Here is an 18,465-nt window from a genome sequence, read left to right as displayed (position 1 = left end):
TGGCTTGAAAATATTTTAAAAATCCTTTTCTCTTACTGTCTTCTTCAGTACATTTTCAGTACTCTTACTGCTTGAGCTACTGGCTGTCATACCCACATGATCTGTTTCATTGAGACAGAAGAAAAACTATTCTCCAGTGGATTGCCAGAGACACTGCAAATGGTACCTTGCACTGAGCCGAACACCTGAACAGAAACACTTGGTTGCATTATTATTACAGTACAGAAATCTGTAGTTCTTGATGAACAATGCATAGAACAGTAGGAAAAAAAACCAACACCTCTAATCTTAGGAATGAAATAAATCAAAATAATTCGCAATTTCATTCTAAACATCTAGAGTTTATAAGATTAGTGCAGATACTGGACAAGGGATGCCTGAGTAGTCTTAAACACCTTGAAGGCAGTGAGACCAATCATGAAGAATTTGAAAGTAGATGTGCCCTATGGAATTTTCCCTTTACTAACTCGGCACAAATTTCAGCCTGCGTGGCAGAGTTTCTTATCTAAGGTGATCTCAGTCAGGTAACAAAAAATATGAAGAAAGCAGGTCAGAAAAAAATATCAGTTACATGCACACATTGAGTATAGATATTAATCCTCAAAGATTATTTTAAGAAAGGATAATCTTAAGTATCTGGTACAAACGCATACACAAAAATCCTGGACCTACTGCAGCTGAGACACTTTTGTCATTGACCAACACAAAACAACAATCTCAACTATGGCACCTAAACCCCTTATATTCCACCATCCAAAATTTGCCTTTAAAACTGGAATTACCAGGATAAATGCTTTCAAATGAATTCAGTTCTAATCCTGACAGTGTTTGAATTGGACATCTGGAAAAAAATCTTTTAGCTATGTAAATATTACGACATTGGAATGGGTAACTCAGGTTGCAGAACCTCCATCCCTGGAGGTTTCCAAGACTTGGCCGACTGATCTAGTGTTGGCAGAAGCCCTATCTTGAGCAGGAAGCTCAAGGAGTTCTAAATGACCTCCGAAGGTCCCTTACAACCAACATTTCTGCGATTCCATGAAGGCAGGTACATGACAGAAGCTTAGCTTCCAAAACATTAGGAGAAATGACAATGCATGCAGACTGAGCCGCTGAAGAGAAATCACTAGACAGGAAATCTATGAACCAGTGTCTCTCATCTCTGTTGAGTGGAAAGACCCTCTTCTGAAACGGTAAACAGAACCAGCAAGCAAGCTAAATAACTTACAGCCTTATGTCTGGGGCAAGTGCTGAACTACTAGTAAAATCAGACATTGAGACATTTCTCTCACTCTTGCAGAAAAAAAGAATGGGCATCTTCTACTGCAAGAAAAATAAGTGTTTGTAGCATTTTATGTAGACAATTTAAGATAAAATTGTAATTGGTAACATTTTTCAGCATTGCAAGGTAAAAACACTACATGGAGAAATATTCTACTAAAAAGATGTTGTTTACATAAGTTTGCTTTATTACTTTGCTTTCTATCTTTCACTTGGCACTCTCATTTTTAATAGAGAACATGAAGCACTTCACAAAATAAAACCTAAAAACTGGGGCAGAGACATAATACTGCCTTGAGAAGCCACTTTTAGGGAAAAAAATTACACAACACTATTGCTTTGTTAAACAGATTTTTAAAAAATGGCAAATTCATTGTCACTTTATAATTGCACAATTCTTCTCAGTCCAGAACAGCAAGCAAACAAACCATATTTTAGAATTTAGCTAAATCTAAGGATAAAAAGCTCTAATCACACTGGATACTCAGCTCTGGGAGACCAAGAAGTCAGTCCAGCATTTCTTCCAAATGAATCCTCTGCTACTGACTAGGATCCCAGTCCTTGAGCTATGATGCTCAGCTTCACTTTATGAGCTATCTCTATTTTGGGAATATAATAAATTTCAAGGAAGTAACAATTAGAACTTCCAAGTCTTAGGCTAGACTAACAGTAGGTAAATTGAGGATTTTTTTTTTTTTAAATCAAAGGCTTTGTTTTTTTTCTGATAGGTATAAGATTTTTTTTCTTTTGTGAATAGGAAACATCTTCTAGGGCTGCATTGGTTGTATGCACGTTCTAATACGATAAAACACAGCAGCAGATTTCTCCAGCCCAGTTTGAAAACAGGTGAAAGAGCAATTAAGCAAGGATTTAGTGCACCAATTTTATCAAACAGATGGGTAAAAACAAAAGCAGCAACACAGGTGAAATGTTTCCGTCACACTAATGTTCTGTCTGTGACCAGGACAGAGTTACATAGTCAGACACCAGTCAGAGTAAGATGAACTGAAAGAGAAATATATTGCACAAAGCCTTGCTATCTGAAATGGAAATTTCCTCACTACAGAGCACACCTGCTAGCGTCATGACAATTAGCTGTTAAGGTTAAGGCACTGTTGCTGTCTCCCAAAATGAACTCATTATTCAAGAAAACTCATTCTGGTGTGAAACACACAAGCTACCTACCAGCTCAGAAGCATTTTATCTGTAAAGACAGTGGACTCTAAAATATGTGGGCATTTGTTGGTGTTGAGAAATACCCAAGATCTGAAAAGGTATGGAAGCATAATTGTTAATTAGGGGACCTAAGAAAGATTCTAGTAGATGCAGAGAGAAAAAATACATGAGGGTTTTACTACACAAACACATAGGTGTAAATTTTCTTCTTACACAAACTCTGTATTTTTCAAAGCAAATCTTGGTAAAGCTGGAGCATGAGAAGGAAGACTCTTTTCAGATGACTCTGCAGAACAGGTGATCTGAAATTCCTACTGCAATCTGCAGACTCTAGATATTCCCGCAATACTGCGGCTGCTTGTGATGCACCTTTTGAAAGCAGGAAAACACAAGCCAACATACGGCATCTTTGATCCTGGTGCAGCTTATTGCTTAATTCAGTCTCAACCCATTATGCAGAAGTACTGAAACAAATTCTAATGAAATTGAGTCTTTCTGCCAAAAGGATGACTGATTTCCTGCATCAGCTCTAGTTACTCTGATCATTTTACAAGGCAGTATCACTCTGGTTTGACTGGATTTGAGACTAACCACAAAGTATTCTGTCCCACGTTTATCTTTCCCTCCTAAAAGAATATTTTACTTTTTTACTGTACCTCAGCAGCTGTAACTAAATATTGAACTTGAGAAAAAAAGAACATTCTCTAATTGCATTAGTGAAAATGACAGATAGATAACAGAAATATACCTTTGTTATTTTAACAAACAGCTGCTATTTATCCCCTTTGACTAATACACTTCATTTATTATTCCATAAATCAATGAGTTGAAAGTATTGGTCTTTAGCTAACACTATGAAGTAAGGCTACCGTAATGATATCGTTAAACAGCATTAAGAAATGAGATAACTCCCAGAAAAAGTAACCGTGGTTTAATCCAGGCTGTGGGGCTGTGCACTTGTAACTGGTTCTGTTTTCTGTGAAATGGAATGAGAAATTTCAGACCCGGTCCCCAGATGCCCACATGCCCAGAATTCCTCTTGACTTTGCACTATGAAGATATCTTCTTGAAAGTTCCAGCTCACATTATATCAGAATAAAGGAGAGAGAAAACGCTGAAATTCTCCTTATGTGCTCCATTAACTGTGTGGATGAAAAGAACCCTAAGCAAAATTAATTGTGAACCTAAGCCCAACTAATCACTCTAACAGACAAGGTCCATCTCACTAGCATTACATACACTGCAGACTCTTTACAGACTTTTTACATACATTGCAGACTAATAGCTGGAGCAGTATATGAAAAGCTGAAGAAACAAGGAGATACATGAATGCTTTATCAACGGTTATGTTATATTCTATTGTTATTCTTCTATTCCTCTGGCTTTTTTGTTTTAAGTTAGTTTTACAGAAGCTTTTGCAGAATTAACGTACCACAAATACTTACGTTTGATGCTGGTCAACCTACTTTTGGGCACTGAACAGTCTACAGCTGCTGAAAATAAGAAAAAAAATAAGTGTGAGTGAGTCCATATTTACTTAGTATTTATCATGGCTAGAAAAAAGCAATAAAACAACACAGAAGACTAATTTAATTAGCTCACAGCAATTTTTCTCTATTTTAAAATATGCTAGTTACAGTGTATTTAAAGTACTAGTTTGATATTAATACAGAGAACTTTTGAGATAAAGATGTTAAAGTAAAATATATATTTGAAGGAAGAATCATCATTTATATTAAGATTCCTTACAAAAGGTTTCTATACACTTTGCGCTGATGGCATTTAACTGCACATCTGAGGATACTATGTTAAATGGTAGAGAGATGACAGATTATTTGTGAGCATGGACTCTGGCAGAATCCAAAGCCCCACTGTACCTCTCTTTAAAGCAGGTATTAAGAAAAGGAGTGATGATAATTAGTGGTACCACCTCCAAAACCCTATTTCTGAAAATAAGTAGAAAAAGAGTGTACAATGTTTTGGGAGGCATTCAAAAAACATTTCTCTTGTAACTCATATCCCGCAAACTTTTATGGATTCAATTTAAATACTCAGGACACCCTGTCAAGCCTAGCATTAATAACTCCAGGACTGAGATCCCCAAGACAAGTTTATGCTGTGAAGAATGAAAATAGGCTGTGAACTGTAAACCAAACCAACAACTATCTACAGACTTGTCTTAGTTCTGTGCATGATATTAACTTTTTAAGCACAGTATTTCATGCTCCTTGTATAACCTTAAAAAAATAACTTTGGCTGTAATACAGTTTATTTTCAACTATAGCACTGACAACGGCATATTGTCAGTTCATAGTGGAGTAAACACATATTTCTAAATCTGAAAATTTTTTGATCAAGATCTCACAATAATTAAGAAACATACAAACATGTACGAATTCAATAGGCTTTTAAGTTCCAAATTTCACAATATTTGTCTTTTGATAAATATAAGTGACATATGTGACAAAATCATATACATATCTAGTGCTCAATAAGACAGATTAATAACACAATTTTCTCATTTGCAAACACATGGGGCAATTTTCAAAGTCCTTAAAGCTACCTAGTGCAATTGACTGAAATATGAACAAGTGATAAGGAACATTTTTAAATTAAAAAAAAAAAGAAAAAAAGAAAGGACACAGTGGTCTGAATTTAACTGAAAATGTTCTGTGTTCATTCTCAAAATAAATTCTGTATGCTTGCTATTATGACTATCTCCGTGATTTTCAGTTCAGCATATTACTTCATAATTAATTATTTTATCAAAAGTAGAATAAAGAGAATTCAGCACAAAGTACCCTGAAATTAAACTAGTATCTTTGGTAGCACTTAAGGAAAATGTTTCCATACAAAACTTCCTATTCCAATAATATAAAAGTATTATTAAGTAGCAGCCATATCTCCTTGCTGACATCAGTCTGAGTATGAAACAGGAAGAAATCCATACTTCCCACAATCCAATTCATTCCCTTGATATGAGTCCGTTCTGAAAGAGCGAGCTAAATCTGGGGGGAGAAAGTTCATTCATATATGCACATTTTTACCTTTGGCTGAAAGGATTTTGTTATAATGAAACACCATGTGATCTCTGATCAGGTACTGGGTAGTTAGACTTCGGGAGGAGTCGATGCAGAAAGCTGTCAAGATCAAAATACATTAAAACATTGTAAAGGCAGGCACAAGAATGCTAAAGTTTTGAACAGTTATTAACTGCAATTCAAAGCCACAAACTAGATTACTGTGCGCGTAACTTCTTTGCCCAATGGCAGTCCTTTTTCTTTAACAGCTACTATCACATGAAATCATCCTGTCTCCTTTGGGTTTTTTTTCCCCCCACTGAGCCATTAACTCAATAAATAGCTACAGAAGTGGCTGAAGGTGGACTATGAAAATGTCAGCATGGAAACTTCCTGTTTCTCCATTCTATGCTCTTCTGAAAAAAGTGTCTGAGGTGGCAGTATGGTACAGAAACATATACTAGCTCATGTAAACTACTGACTGTAAAAGAATTTGTTTAACCTCAAGGGTTCCTTAAAGCAGTAACCATATTTATAATCCAGCTAATACAGATGTGACATCTATATATTTGGATATCTTGCTAACCATTTCTAGCTAGCATTACAGTCAAGGCAAAACTCACTTCTCAAAAATATTTTCAGTAATGAATACTAAATGTAAATACTATTAAACTTCACCAATTGAGCTCAATGCAAAGGTTTTAATAACAAAAACATTTTAATCATAAAATCAATGAGTTCACATAAAAGGAATCACGTCAACCTTCTGATGAAAGCACATGTGTTACTTACCATTACTCTTTGTACTCAAGTGTCCTTTAAACGGACTTGCTGGACCACATCTGGGAATGCCAACAGCTGGGTATTCACTCACTTTATTAATGTGTGAAACAAAACAAAAACAAATGTTAGAAAAAAGAAAATGCATATTTTGAGAGACAAGATAAAGCAGACAATCCTTCCTCAAAGAACTCATGAATGACTGTAGTGGACCTTTTTCATAGAGGAAAAAAACAGTGTAGTTAAGTAACTTAACCTAAACACCAAGATATGATGGTAGTACTTTCACTGGTTCAGGGAGCTAAACAGTGGAAGAAACCATTAGATCACTTCACTCTGAACTTTACACCGGTCATCAAACTGCAGGCAGAAGGTTTTGTACCTATGCTAATCTTCCATTTGTTTTAAAGTTTTAGGGATGGAAATTCATCATTACGTCAAATGAGTAATGTGAAAATATTCCGTACGCAGACAATGACTGTGGTTAGTATTATATTAAAATACACGTTTAATAGGTAGAAGGAATTATGCTTGTGTGAAAATCATCCCATCAACGAGAACACACTGTTTCAAAAATCTATTGTTAATGTAATAGCAATTTGGTTTGCCATTCAGTCTTCTGGCAGTTTGAAAGACTGGGAACTCTATAGACAAGTGTAGATGCTGACAGAACTTAAACGACCAGTTGTTCCAAAAAATGAAGGAGTGTGAATTAAAAGCTCTACATCACCACCTTGAAAATAAATGTCGTACTGTCAGGTCACAATCACTGTCTGTTATGCAACCTACGATTTAAAAATCTGCACCTGAATTAATTAAGAATCTGCAGCATTTTAGATCAAATTTTAACAGGCAATATCCTATTACTACAAATACTAGCATATACAAAGCATTCCTTTAAGGTTTACAATACCCTGCTTAAAATGCAAAGCAAAACAAACAAGATTTCTTTAACAGAGTAAATATACCACACTTAACACCGGTTATAAAGCCGTGCAGCATATCTCTCCAAATTTATTATTACTATCAAGGTCCATATGGTCTTCTCATACCCATCCTACTTCTCATCTGTCAATTCAGGAGTCTGCAATCTGTAATCCGCCACGTAAGCGTTTCCTAGCAATTGGAGGCGCTAGAGCTCTGGGGCAGTAACTCTACTGCTCTACACCTACTGGCTACCTCTGGCTTCCCACTCTTCATCAGATGAAGCAGCAAGCTGGACCTACCCAAGATGAGTGAGAATCTCTTCTCAGTGGCCTTCAGCTGGGTCAACAAAGGCTGACATAATTACAAACTGACTGGGTGGTGCAAGAAGCCATTGCACACATATTAAAAGCCCCTTAATTCCACATCTCATGGTTTTTTACCTCTTGCATACCCAGCACCTGGCTTCTCAGGTTTGTTTTTTTTTTCCCCAATTTCCCACTGTTATATAATGACTATTACAGTACTATTGCAATTACGTACGTAACTATTACATTCTGTAGCTCTACTTTAAGTGCAACAGCATGTTGCACAAGATGGTTAACACGCTGTCTGACTATTAATTAGTAGAGATTGCAGCAAAACAAATCATTCCTTTAATAATGTTTTAATATCATTTTCCCAAAGGCCTTATAAAAGACCACATAAATTTCAAGTGACTAGGATTAGTTTAGGAATCAACAAAATGTGTCTTGAGAAAATAAATAAAATTAAAATCACCAGCATATGTGGAAATTTGCAGAGTACTTTCTTGGGACCCTGTTGTGAAATTACACAAAATCTGGATCAATAAACTCAGTCCTCACTCTCATGAAGCCCAACGAATATCAAGGCAATTTTGAATTAGTATGAGGATTCCACGCTTCAAAAAGCCAGCATTTATGTATGGACTTCTGTGGCTTTACAGTATTAGAGGCGGTGTCTGCAACAATAGTGCTCCCACTACTCTTTGCTATGAAGCTGACAGACCAGCAGTAGGAAAGGGACAAGAAAAAAAAAAATTCATCCCTGTCCTGCAATTGTTTTATCTTTCTAATGTTTTCTTTAAAGCCAAAGGACAACATTCCTGCTCATCTGCATCAATTTCAAATGGCTCATTTTACATTCCCCTCGTGGTACAATTCTTCCTAATCCCCATTTGTGATTTAAACATACATAGAGACAAACAAAGCTGAATTACTTTAAAAATATTTAAATTCCAAACATACAGCAAGAATTTATTAGATTTAGAATGACTGTCTCCATAATGACTGCAAACCTTTGTCAATAATGGCTTGCTTTCTTGTTTAATACTATATTTCTCTACATACCAGTGGTATTCACGGTCTAGCTGGATACCCACCCTGAAAGCCACGACTTCCTGAAGTTAAAATGTTCACATGTTTAACAAATGTGAGTTTTTGGGAGGACGTGAATGCTAGAATATAACATTTCAGTTGATAAAAGTTTGTCCTAATGATAAAAAAATGCCATGTATATGCCTGAAATCTATATTATAGCAGACACCTGAGAATCAGAAGGTTTCATTCACAGTTGCTCAAAATAACCTAAATATTCCAGTATTTTCTGTATTTCAGAGCTAGGTTATAATTCCAGAAGGAGACTGGTGTGATACTGATAGATAAATGCTCACAACACCACCTCTAACTCATTTTTATGTGACAGAATCATAGAAAGGTAAGCACGGGCATCTTAAAAAAGCAGAGACGTTATAACTACAGTTGATTCTCCTCAGCTGAGCTAAATGACCTTGCCCTGAGTTACAGATGATCAGAGATGCTCAGAAACCTGTTGCTTTTACTGTCTTCAGCTGGAGACGCGTCTGTTCAGCTCTACAGGAAAACCAGAGGATTTTGAAATGTTCACTTGCTTTGCATAACCAGCAGATGGCATACAGATAAACTCCATCGAAAAAACTACTGTCTATTGGTTTTGTCTTTTACAGTTAATCTGTAACAGGCTTGAGGGAGGAAAAAAAGAAGAGGGGAAAAAAAAAAAAAAGTCAGCTTCCGCCCCTCCTCCACCCACCATTGTTATTACATAGGGCAGAAAAACTGTCAGAAAAGGTCAGATGGGAGAAATGCTTCAGTTTCCTCTATTTCAATTATGGACACGTGGACAGCCCAGAAATCCCCAATTTGCAGAAGTCCCAACGGCACTGGAAACTCAGCACCATTTGTCAAGAAGTCATGGTCTTTGTGCAGGTGCTATGTCCCCAAACCTCAGTTCCTCCTGCATGCTGTAACTTCTGTGCCACCAAGGAAAAGTTTCAAGTCCCTGATCCCACCAGATGGATCTGCGACCCAGCTCCTGCTAATTGCAGGATAACACCATTGCTCAGCACTTTCACAGGTATCCCTGAACTCCCCCAGGAAATACCTTGGCCATTACAATATTGATGCATTTTCAGGAAGTAGAGGGCCTTGAATAAAAGTGTTCCTGACTGCTCAGATTTTAGGATATCCTTGAAATGTTGGGGTTGCTGCCCCATTAATACCTGGACCTGTTGAAAACTTTCATGCCATTAACAAATTACATTTTCTTGCTGTTTAGAACAGTTCCTTGACGGACAAAAGTTTATGCTGAACAGCTTTTTTCTTAATATCTAGTTGGGTTCTGGTCGCTCTATTCTGGCAAACCGTACATTTTCTTGTAGCTTCAATTAAAGAACAGAACAGTCTTTAACTTAAAAATATTTCCATAAACAGCAGAACTTGTGATGAAGGCTTCCTATGGTCCTCCCATGGTGCTTGCTCCTACACTCTCTGACTCCCGTGCAAAATAATGGGACTGAGGCCCTCTCTCTCTGTGAACCACTTGTTTTCACAAAACACGTAGAAAATTTATCACAGAAAAAGGGTCAAAGACAGTAATATGGGTGAAATAATGCTTAGCACTATTGAAAACAGAAGAGGCAAAGAATAATAAGCAAGACTTTGTTTTCTTAGGATCCCAGGCTGTTTCACGTAGATTTTCCATCAAACGTATAATTTCTACACCAAGTTCAACTTATAATATCCTCCCTACATCTTCAGTTTGAAACTCAAACCCGCTTTTTATAGTGTCAACTATTTACAATGAAGATGCACATTGCTAATATCAGAGGAGAAACTGGAGGATTTGGTACGTGGAGGATACCTAATATATTTTACTGTTTCTAAAAACAACTGAAGTGAGGTAGAAAGCATTAACCTTCAAGTGTTTCACAACTGTAATGTCAGGTTGTTTACTGACTTTAACAGGTATTTGTTTAGATGCAGTCTGTGTTTTCAAAGTTATTTGCACAATAGCACACACTAAACTTAAACCAAAGGCTTAGATATGTGAAGAGAATTTTAAAGAAGGTGGGATTTTCAGCAAATTACATAGTAACTAAATATAAACCCAACAAAAGGATGGTAACTACAAAACATAGGAATTAGAGCACCTGGATAGCTACAGGAGTGATGGAAGCTGTATTGGTTTAGGACTGCGAGCAGAGTAGCCTGTATTTTGGCTACTTTGCCTCTTTTTTTCAAAACCATGCATGCAAGCAAGATTTCTTTCAGTGAAAAATTTTCTACTGATTTTGTTGGTTCTTAAACAATACATTATTTGGGAACAGGAGCACTTGTCTGAACTGAACTTAGGAGAACTGATCCCAGTATTTGCAGTACTATATCAGCTTTTGCAATAATTAGGTTTCCTGACTACAATGCACGCTTTCTACTTCTTACAATAAAAAACTTCCAGTCACAAATTAAAGGTCTATGTAAATATATTTTCAGAACTGGACTGGAAACTCTAAGATAATTTCTATTCATTTAAGAAATTATTTTCTGAGATTTAAACCTCAGAAACTGACACGTGTAATGGACTCCTGTCTTTGATGTAGTATACATGTAACTATGTCACCTAAACATACATTTCCTCAGAGATATAAGTGGACTTTCCACACTGAATATAAAATCAGGATTCTTACAGTGTGTGTTCTCCAAAACTACAGAGAGCAAACAAATATTTCTAAATATTAATTAGATCTTTTAGTTCCTTCTTACTACTTCTATTTGCTTGTTGTAAACCTCCCCTGCTAGTGTGTGACGCTACACAACAAAGAAGAAAATAAATTAAAAAAAAAAACCCTTTCTCTATAAATCTTTACAGCTGGTATCTATAGTAAGTAATAATTATATTATTCTAAAGGGATTTTAAGATATTTTGTTTGAATTATCTTTTCATTTTCATTTAAAATGTATCCTATCTTTATTTCTAATTTTACAGTCTTAAAAATGATGGAAATTGGTGGTTTCTATTTGTTACTTTGTTTCCTAGTTTTTGGATATGCAGAATTTATGAAAATTATTTTTCTACAAAGCCATTTCAGACTTGGAACGTGAATATGTACTGGAAAGAAGCCCAGTCTTTCATTACAATGTTCTCATAGGAAGGATTTTAAACACAAGTATTAGACACACTATTTTTATAACAAACCTGTACTTCAGATATAGCAAATAAAAAATACTGAAAAAATTCAGTCAGGCTACCCTTACCCACCAAGACTTGTTACTTAAAAGATAACCCATAAAAAATACAGAGACCTTAGGTGCAATATTGGATATAGGCATCTAAATCCAGCAGTACAAGCCACAAAACCTTCATCTAACTGTGTAGAGATGTATGAACACTGTGTTTTCCAAAATGCAGCTCCTAGATACTAGCTTGAGTTCAAACAGCCCTCAGTCCCAGGTGGATTTAGACCTGAGGTCTCCCCAGCTGTCCCAGAGAAATACGCTCATCACTCCGCCAAGGTACGAACCCTTTTGTGCACTGCTTTTTGAGTGGCTCCAGGACTCTTGCATTCCCAGCTGAACAGTGGCCTCCTCTCAGCTGGAAATGTAGGAAGCACCTGTCTCTAATGGATTAGAACTGCAGCATCTGCATGAGATGTGGGGATGTGATCTCCCTGAGGCTAATAAGGACACTCAACCCAAGGTGACAAATGCTTTGCAAACACTCTAGCCACTACACTGATTTATAAAGGTTTGGTGGTGTTGCCTCTTCCACCTTCCACCACCAGCTCCATTTCTTCATCTCTTCTTCCCCAATACCTCAATGGTCGAAACCAAAACTAGCTAGTGAGACACATTTGTCCAAGTGGGTAACTCGGACAACGACATGCAGAAGGGGGTTTTTGCTGTGAATTTAATACAAGTCAAGGATGCTCTATCACTGCCACCCTTGTTCTACTGCCTAGTGATCTTTTCAGTGATCTTCCTGCTATGAATTCACTCTTCTTTGTGCACACTAACAGTACACTACAGCACTAATGCTATACACACGCTGAGGAAGGAACAGCGGTGCTTTAAATAATCTCTGTGAAATCCTAAAACATTTGGGAGTAGGGATGGAAACGCCTTCAAGCATCTAATCTAACACATCTAAAAAGGTCATATTTAAAGTAATTATATTAGGACCTGAAATATAGGTTCCTCTCTTTTTGGTACTACGATAATTTTTAAATCAAAGTATGCATTAACTATGCTCCAGAAATTGTTGTGCATATGAACACAACACTGAAATATACAGAGTGAACACTACTATCTTAAAGTACATTAAGAGATTAACATGGTTACGAAAATCCACACTGGATTTAAACTTAATTTACTTAAATAAGAAACTAATTTTTTTATTTTTAACTGATTTTCTTTCCTATTAGCACGATGATATACTTCAAAAAAAAGAATAACAGGATACTCTATTAGTAGTACTACTACTAAAGCTTGCTTTCCTACTGACGAGGCTCACATCTTCCTACCATACCCCCTAAAATCCTTTCAATTTCCCAAACTTGCTGCCTTTTCCTTAGCTGCAGTCATTCCCCCCTCACTCTAACATCCCCAGCTGTGGCTGAGGAGGTGCTATTGATGTTATAGTTGGTTATCTAGTTTAAGCTTCTTTGGTCGCTTACCCTTGGCTGACTAGTTCTTATCCTCTAGTTGCATATCTGGGAATGAATGCAGAACAGAATGACTTTCTCTAAAAAATGCATGCTAATTTGTTGGGTTTTTCTCCTACCCAGCCACTGACATTTGTGCCACTAAGACTCCTACTTCTTACTCACAAATGGGTGAAATTGGCTAATAGATGCAGAACTGGAAAGAGGAAAAGGCCCGCAGAGAGCAGTGACCCACCCACAGGTTCCTTCTTCACCAGAACAGGTTAAAACATGGCAAGTCCCTGCAGCACCTATGCAATCACAAGAGACCTTCAAACATGGCTTGAGATTTAGCTGGTTACTGAACGCAGATGGTATTCCATTTTATTTTAAATCTACAGTGGGGCAAAACTGAGCACTTCATAATCACATCTGTAATTTTTTCCTGTTGATACAAGCTAAACCGAAGCCTCTTGGACCCATTTCTGGTTTCACTGACAACAAAACTCCTATCAATTCTGAAAGTATAAGGTCTTAGATGTGAAGCCGGCTTTAATAGGATCACATTAAGATTTCTTAAGAAATGGCAGAATCCACCAGAGGAAAAAGTATAGTCATTATTTTCTAAATTTTCTGAAGCAAAACCTGATGAATAAAGCCTGAAGAAGCTACAATACCCCAATTTTGAAATAAAGTCACAAATGTTCCATCTGAATTTTGCATGGGGCTTGATTTGTATCAGAGGCAAAATATGATGAAAGTGATACAACAGACCACTCCCTGACACGCACCATACATAATCGTCTAAGCCATTAATTAGATGGGCACTATTTATACACTTACTATGCTGGATTACACAAAAGCTCTTCTTTACACCTACTCCTAATGCTGAAGAGTTAGGTCTCTCGGTCCGTTACAACTAATAACCTAATAGTATTCTGCATAAATTAAAACCATGCAACCAAAATTATATTTCCATTTCAAGAGTCAAACCATCCTCTGACAAATTTAAGAAGTCTAATGAAATAGTATTGTACAGTAGCCTTAAAATATGCTAATTGAGTCACATTTGATGAAGTAATTATTGAAAAATACTTGTTACAATTTTCCTAGCTACAGGCTTCACATGACCAGTAAGGGATATTTTGGATGCATGTTATTGCTCTATTCGTACTCCAAAAGAAGAAACTAATGGCTGTGTGTATCAGCAGCACATTCTGTGATACAAATCGCAGGCAGAAGCAAATGAAACTGAGTCAGTCCCATCATCATTTGCTTGGGCAGCACCTGTAGCCTTAGCAGTGGCACCAGCAGTTTCCTATTTTCCAGAAGGGTGTGTGAGGGATGGTGTTCCAGAAATGACTGCATGCTACCTTTGAGTGATTATGTATACAACTATCAATACTCATATCACAATTTAGAAACTTCTGGCTTAAAAGGTTACTAACCTGAGTTCACTGAAAGACAGCACAGAGTAATACAGGAGCATACACTACCTTGTGCTGTAACAATTCTCCTGTGGGAATGGTGCCATTATTCAAGGGTGTCAGAACACTAGCTCATGAGCACATCCTACACAGCAAATATATGTGCTGGCTTCTACTGCTACAAGAAACTCAACATTATGTCATCCCATGAACATGCATTTTGAAGGTGTTTCAATATCTAGTGTCAAACCGACCAACAGATAAAACATACGTTTAAGTCTAAATATATGGACACAGTATGGATTCTTCTGTTCATATTATCTGTGCCTACAAGGAAGCCCCACCCCACCACCCCATTAGTGTTATTAACTTCCACTCTGTCATATTCCTAAATGAAAATACATTAGCAAAACTCTAATGCACAGCTGGCCTCACCCAGAATGGAGAGCAGAGAAACCTTGATCCACTATGCTTCAAAGTTGCAGGGTATAATCTGGAACAAAATAGCCAGTAGGCTTAATGATTTGAATCTTGTTTACTTTAGCACTTATTTCACTTAAAGCATGCAAGAAATCTTCAACAAAATGGGACCAATCAGGTACTTAACTCCTATTACAAATTTAAATTATTTGCTGGGATTAGTCACATTAAGTGACTAAAACTCACCTAATAGACTATTTGACTAATGGTCAAATTAAGGATACGTTTAAGTGATTTGCTAAGCCAAGGTTTTAATGTGGTAAAAAGTTAAGGACAGTGATTAACATTTCCCAATTTCAGTTAAAATGTACTATTATGTTTCAAATATAACTTCTAAATGCCCTTCCGTCTTTCAAGATAAAAATAGATTCTTTTCAGCTTCCCTGATGGTCAAAGGCAACTTCAGCTTCTGAAAAATCGAACTGGTATTACCAAACTAATGCTTGAGTTTAAAAAGCTGCTTGTTCAAGTGGCAAATGAAGGAATACAAAGAAAAAAAAGCAGTTCAAAAGTTAGAGATGTGTGTTAACACCCTTCCAGCTCCAGTCAAATTAGTGCAAGGATTTCCCATGATGCAGGAATAATCTAAATAAAATGGTGTTCTCCGTAAATATGCTAAGTATTTTAATTTTGTTTTAGAATCTTTGAAGCTTGTGCAAACTGTCTGAAGTTGACATCAGCCTCCACCCAGCAACAATGACGACTTCCCCATTGTTGTAAGATAAAAGTGACACAAATGTGTGTCATTGATTAACAATATGCATATGATTTCATTGCTGTTGAGGTATGTGCCAATCACTGGCTGTGGGAATTAAACATCCCAATGCAGAAGACTGGATCTAAACAACAAAACTGGTTTAGAATTACAGTATTGAGATTATTTGAGGTCATACTATAAATCTGTGACTATATTAACTGACTCCTGAAATTACTAGAGTAAATAACTGGAAGGTTTACACCTGGAATTAGGGAAAAACATAAAGGACTAATTCTTCAATATTTTTATGGGGGAAAAAATAGCAGCCTCATTTGAACTTTGTAAAAGACCTACGTGCAATTCCTATATAGTCCAATATATTAAAAAAATAGTAATAAAATTTTTCTTTTTGCCCAGTATTCTCACAAAACAAAACAGAAACCCTGATACAAAACAATTTTAAAATTTTAGTTCTTTCTTTACAATAAGGCCAGGCCTAAACAAGAAACTTTGCACAGAGTACACTAGGACATGAGACAGGGTATCCCACCTCTTCTGTATTAATGTTCTGGAGAGACAGTGCGTGGATACCAGTGTCTTATACGGAAACCACAAATATGATGCATTTTGCCTCTTTCATAAACTGTGTGCAAGCAACCCAATGGCTATTCTGCCAAGTTTGCTCAGGCACACAGATTTCTAGGTTAGCTCACCATAAGGAATTAGTATCTCTGCCTGCGCTAATCCCTGCTGTCTGTAAGGATTCTTCCTGCGTGTCTGTGAAATTAGACATAGGGCTGTCCACTCACATACTACTGACTCTATCATAACCTCCTATGCAGACAAGAAATAGCTTCCCAGGTAAAGAGACACACATTAAGTCTCTCCTACTTTTGAACTATTTTTTTTTTTAAACAGGAGTCATTCACACAAAGCTTGCTGCAACCTCAATGGAATTTAGACCTTGCATGCTATTTATTTGCATTTTATGGTAAACAGACAATCAGCATGTGCTTTCTAATTGTGTATAAAAATATTCTGAGAATCAAAAATAAGAATAGTCAGAAGAAGGATAAATTTTTAGTAAAATTGCCTTCACACTACATAAGACAGCATAAAAATTGGGTGCACAAGTTTTTGCTCTGAATTTCATATTTGCATGTAGTATTAGAATTCATGTTCAAACCCTACTTTGATATGAGGCATCTTCTGGAGTGACATCCGTCACTATCTCCAAAGACTGGAACTGACACCGAGATACAACATGAAAGCATAATGTTATCTCAAAGGATCTGACCTTATACAGCTATGTAGGATTTTGACATTACAGCACAGCATTGAATAATTCCTACCATAGTTTTATATTATGCATGTAATCCAGTTCAGATCTAAAAATATTTTAGGTATTTTCCAAGAGCTGGAGTTGACTCATGCAAACATTTTTGCATGTTTATGCCTGTTTTTATCATGAATTACAAAGGCTCCTACAATTATTCATTGGAACAGAGCACAAGAGCAGCCCATGGTAAGGAATCACTTTCTAAGACCTTCAAAGCTTTTGAGTCTTTTATTTTTCAACTACACTTGCATTAAAATCCCACCAAACCAAAAAATGCCATGCAAGTGATGTTCTACACACAGAGTAAAATCCACTGTCATCCATGAATACCAGCTTTGGTGAAGGAAACAGTTGACACCAAACGGCACAGAAACTCAGGCCTTGAAAACAAAGCGGCTGATGCGGGCGGCCTGAAACATTCACCACAGCAACACTAAATACCATTAAAAATACACATGCATACCCATGACGATGGCTGTAGGGTGGACAATGTAAAGCCACGTTTCTGGGAGGACTGTAACCTTTCAGGCGTTTTATGTGTAACCTTTCACATCCCCAGCTGCCCGGCCTTGCTCACTGAGGGCGAGGGCCCGCACTGGGCTACGTTCAGGGCCGCAGGGATGGCACAGCAGCGCTGCCCCACAGCCCGGCCCGGGCCCAGCTCCCCACGCCTGACAAAACATCTAAAGGCGTGAAAGGAGCGAGCCCCGAGCTCCCCTCAGCGCCGGCTGTAAGAAGCACCCAACCCCGGGGCCGGCTCCGTGCCCGGCCCCCCGCGCAGCGGCGCCGCCATGCCCGCCATCACGCGCCGGCGGGGACAGGGGAGGCACCGCCCGCCCACAACCCCGGGCGGGAAATGGGCCGCGCCCGGCAGCCCCATGCCCGGTGGGGACGGGGGAGGCCGGGCGGCAGCGCGCCCCACCGGTAGGCAGGCGGGCAGCCCCCGGCCTTGCCGCCTCCCGCGTCCCCCGCTCGGCCGCGGAGCCGCCACCGAGCCCCCCGCACCTTGGCTCCGCCTGCTGCCGCTCTCCATCCTCAACCCCATGCTCCCGACCGGGCCCGGAGGGGCGGTGCAGGCCGGTGCTCGCCTCGGCGGCAACCCCGGCTGGTCGCCGGCGGCGGGCGGGCGGGGCGGGGCGCTGGGCCTGGCCCGCCGCGGCCTGGCCCAGCCGCCTCCGCCGTTGCCATGGCCACGGGAGCGCGGCGGCGGGCGGGGAGGCCTGCGCCCCGCGGTGCGGTCCGCGGCCTCCGGGCCTCGCCGTGAGGGCTGCCCGCTCTCCCAGCCCCGCGTCGGCGGGGACGCAGGGCGCTGAGGTGTCCCCTCACTCCTCGGGCTCGGCCCTGAGATGTCTCTTCAGGCAGTGCCT

The 18,465-nt window shown here is 38.6% G+C and overlaps 1 protein-coding gene across 3 annotated transcripts in view; it reads right to left on the bottom strand.

Moving 5' to 3' along the window:
* Positions 1 to 18,223, bottom strand: part of SPATA7 (spermatogenesis associated 7) — a 42,806-nt gene extending 24,583 nt beyond the window's left edge. Inside the window, exons 1-4 of one of the 3 annotated variants that reach the window (XM_074585453.1) lie at positions 18,104 to 18,223; positions 6,270 to 6,350; positions 5,505 to 5,597; positions 3,903 to 3,950 (exon numbers count right to left, since the gene is read on the bottom strand). In XM_074585453.1, the coding sequence (XP_074441554.1) occupies positions 3,903 to 3,950; positions 5,505 to 5,597; positions 6,270 to 6,350; positions 18,104 to 18,143 (262 nt within the window). In that variant the 5' untranslated portion in view covers positions 18,144 to 18,223. Of the gene's footprint in view, positions 1 to 3,902; positions 3,951 to 5,504; positions 5,598 to 6,269; positions 6,351 to 17,561; positions 17,888 to 18,103 lie in introns of those variants that run through there. The other 2 variants (XM_074585454.1, XM_074585455.1) reach the window with 2 other exon arrangements.
* Between the last annotated feature and the right edge of the window lie 242 nt (positions 18,224 to 18,465).

The sequence above is a fragment of the Larus michahellis genome, chromosome 4, assembly GCF_964199755.1.
Source record: "Larus michahellis chromosome 4, bLarMic1.1, whole genome shotgun sequence".
Classification (NCBI taxonomy): Eukaryota; Metazoa; Chordata; class Aves; order Charadriiformes; family Laridae; genus Larus; species Larus michahellis.
The sequence above is the reverse complement of the archived record's forward strand: the minus strand, read 5'-3'. Positions and strand labels throughout refer to the sequence as shown.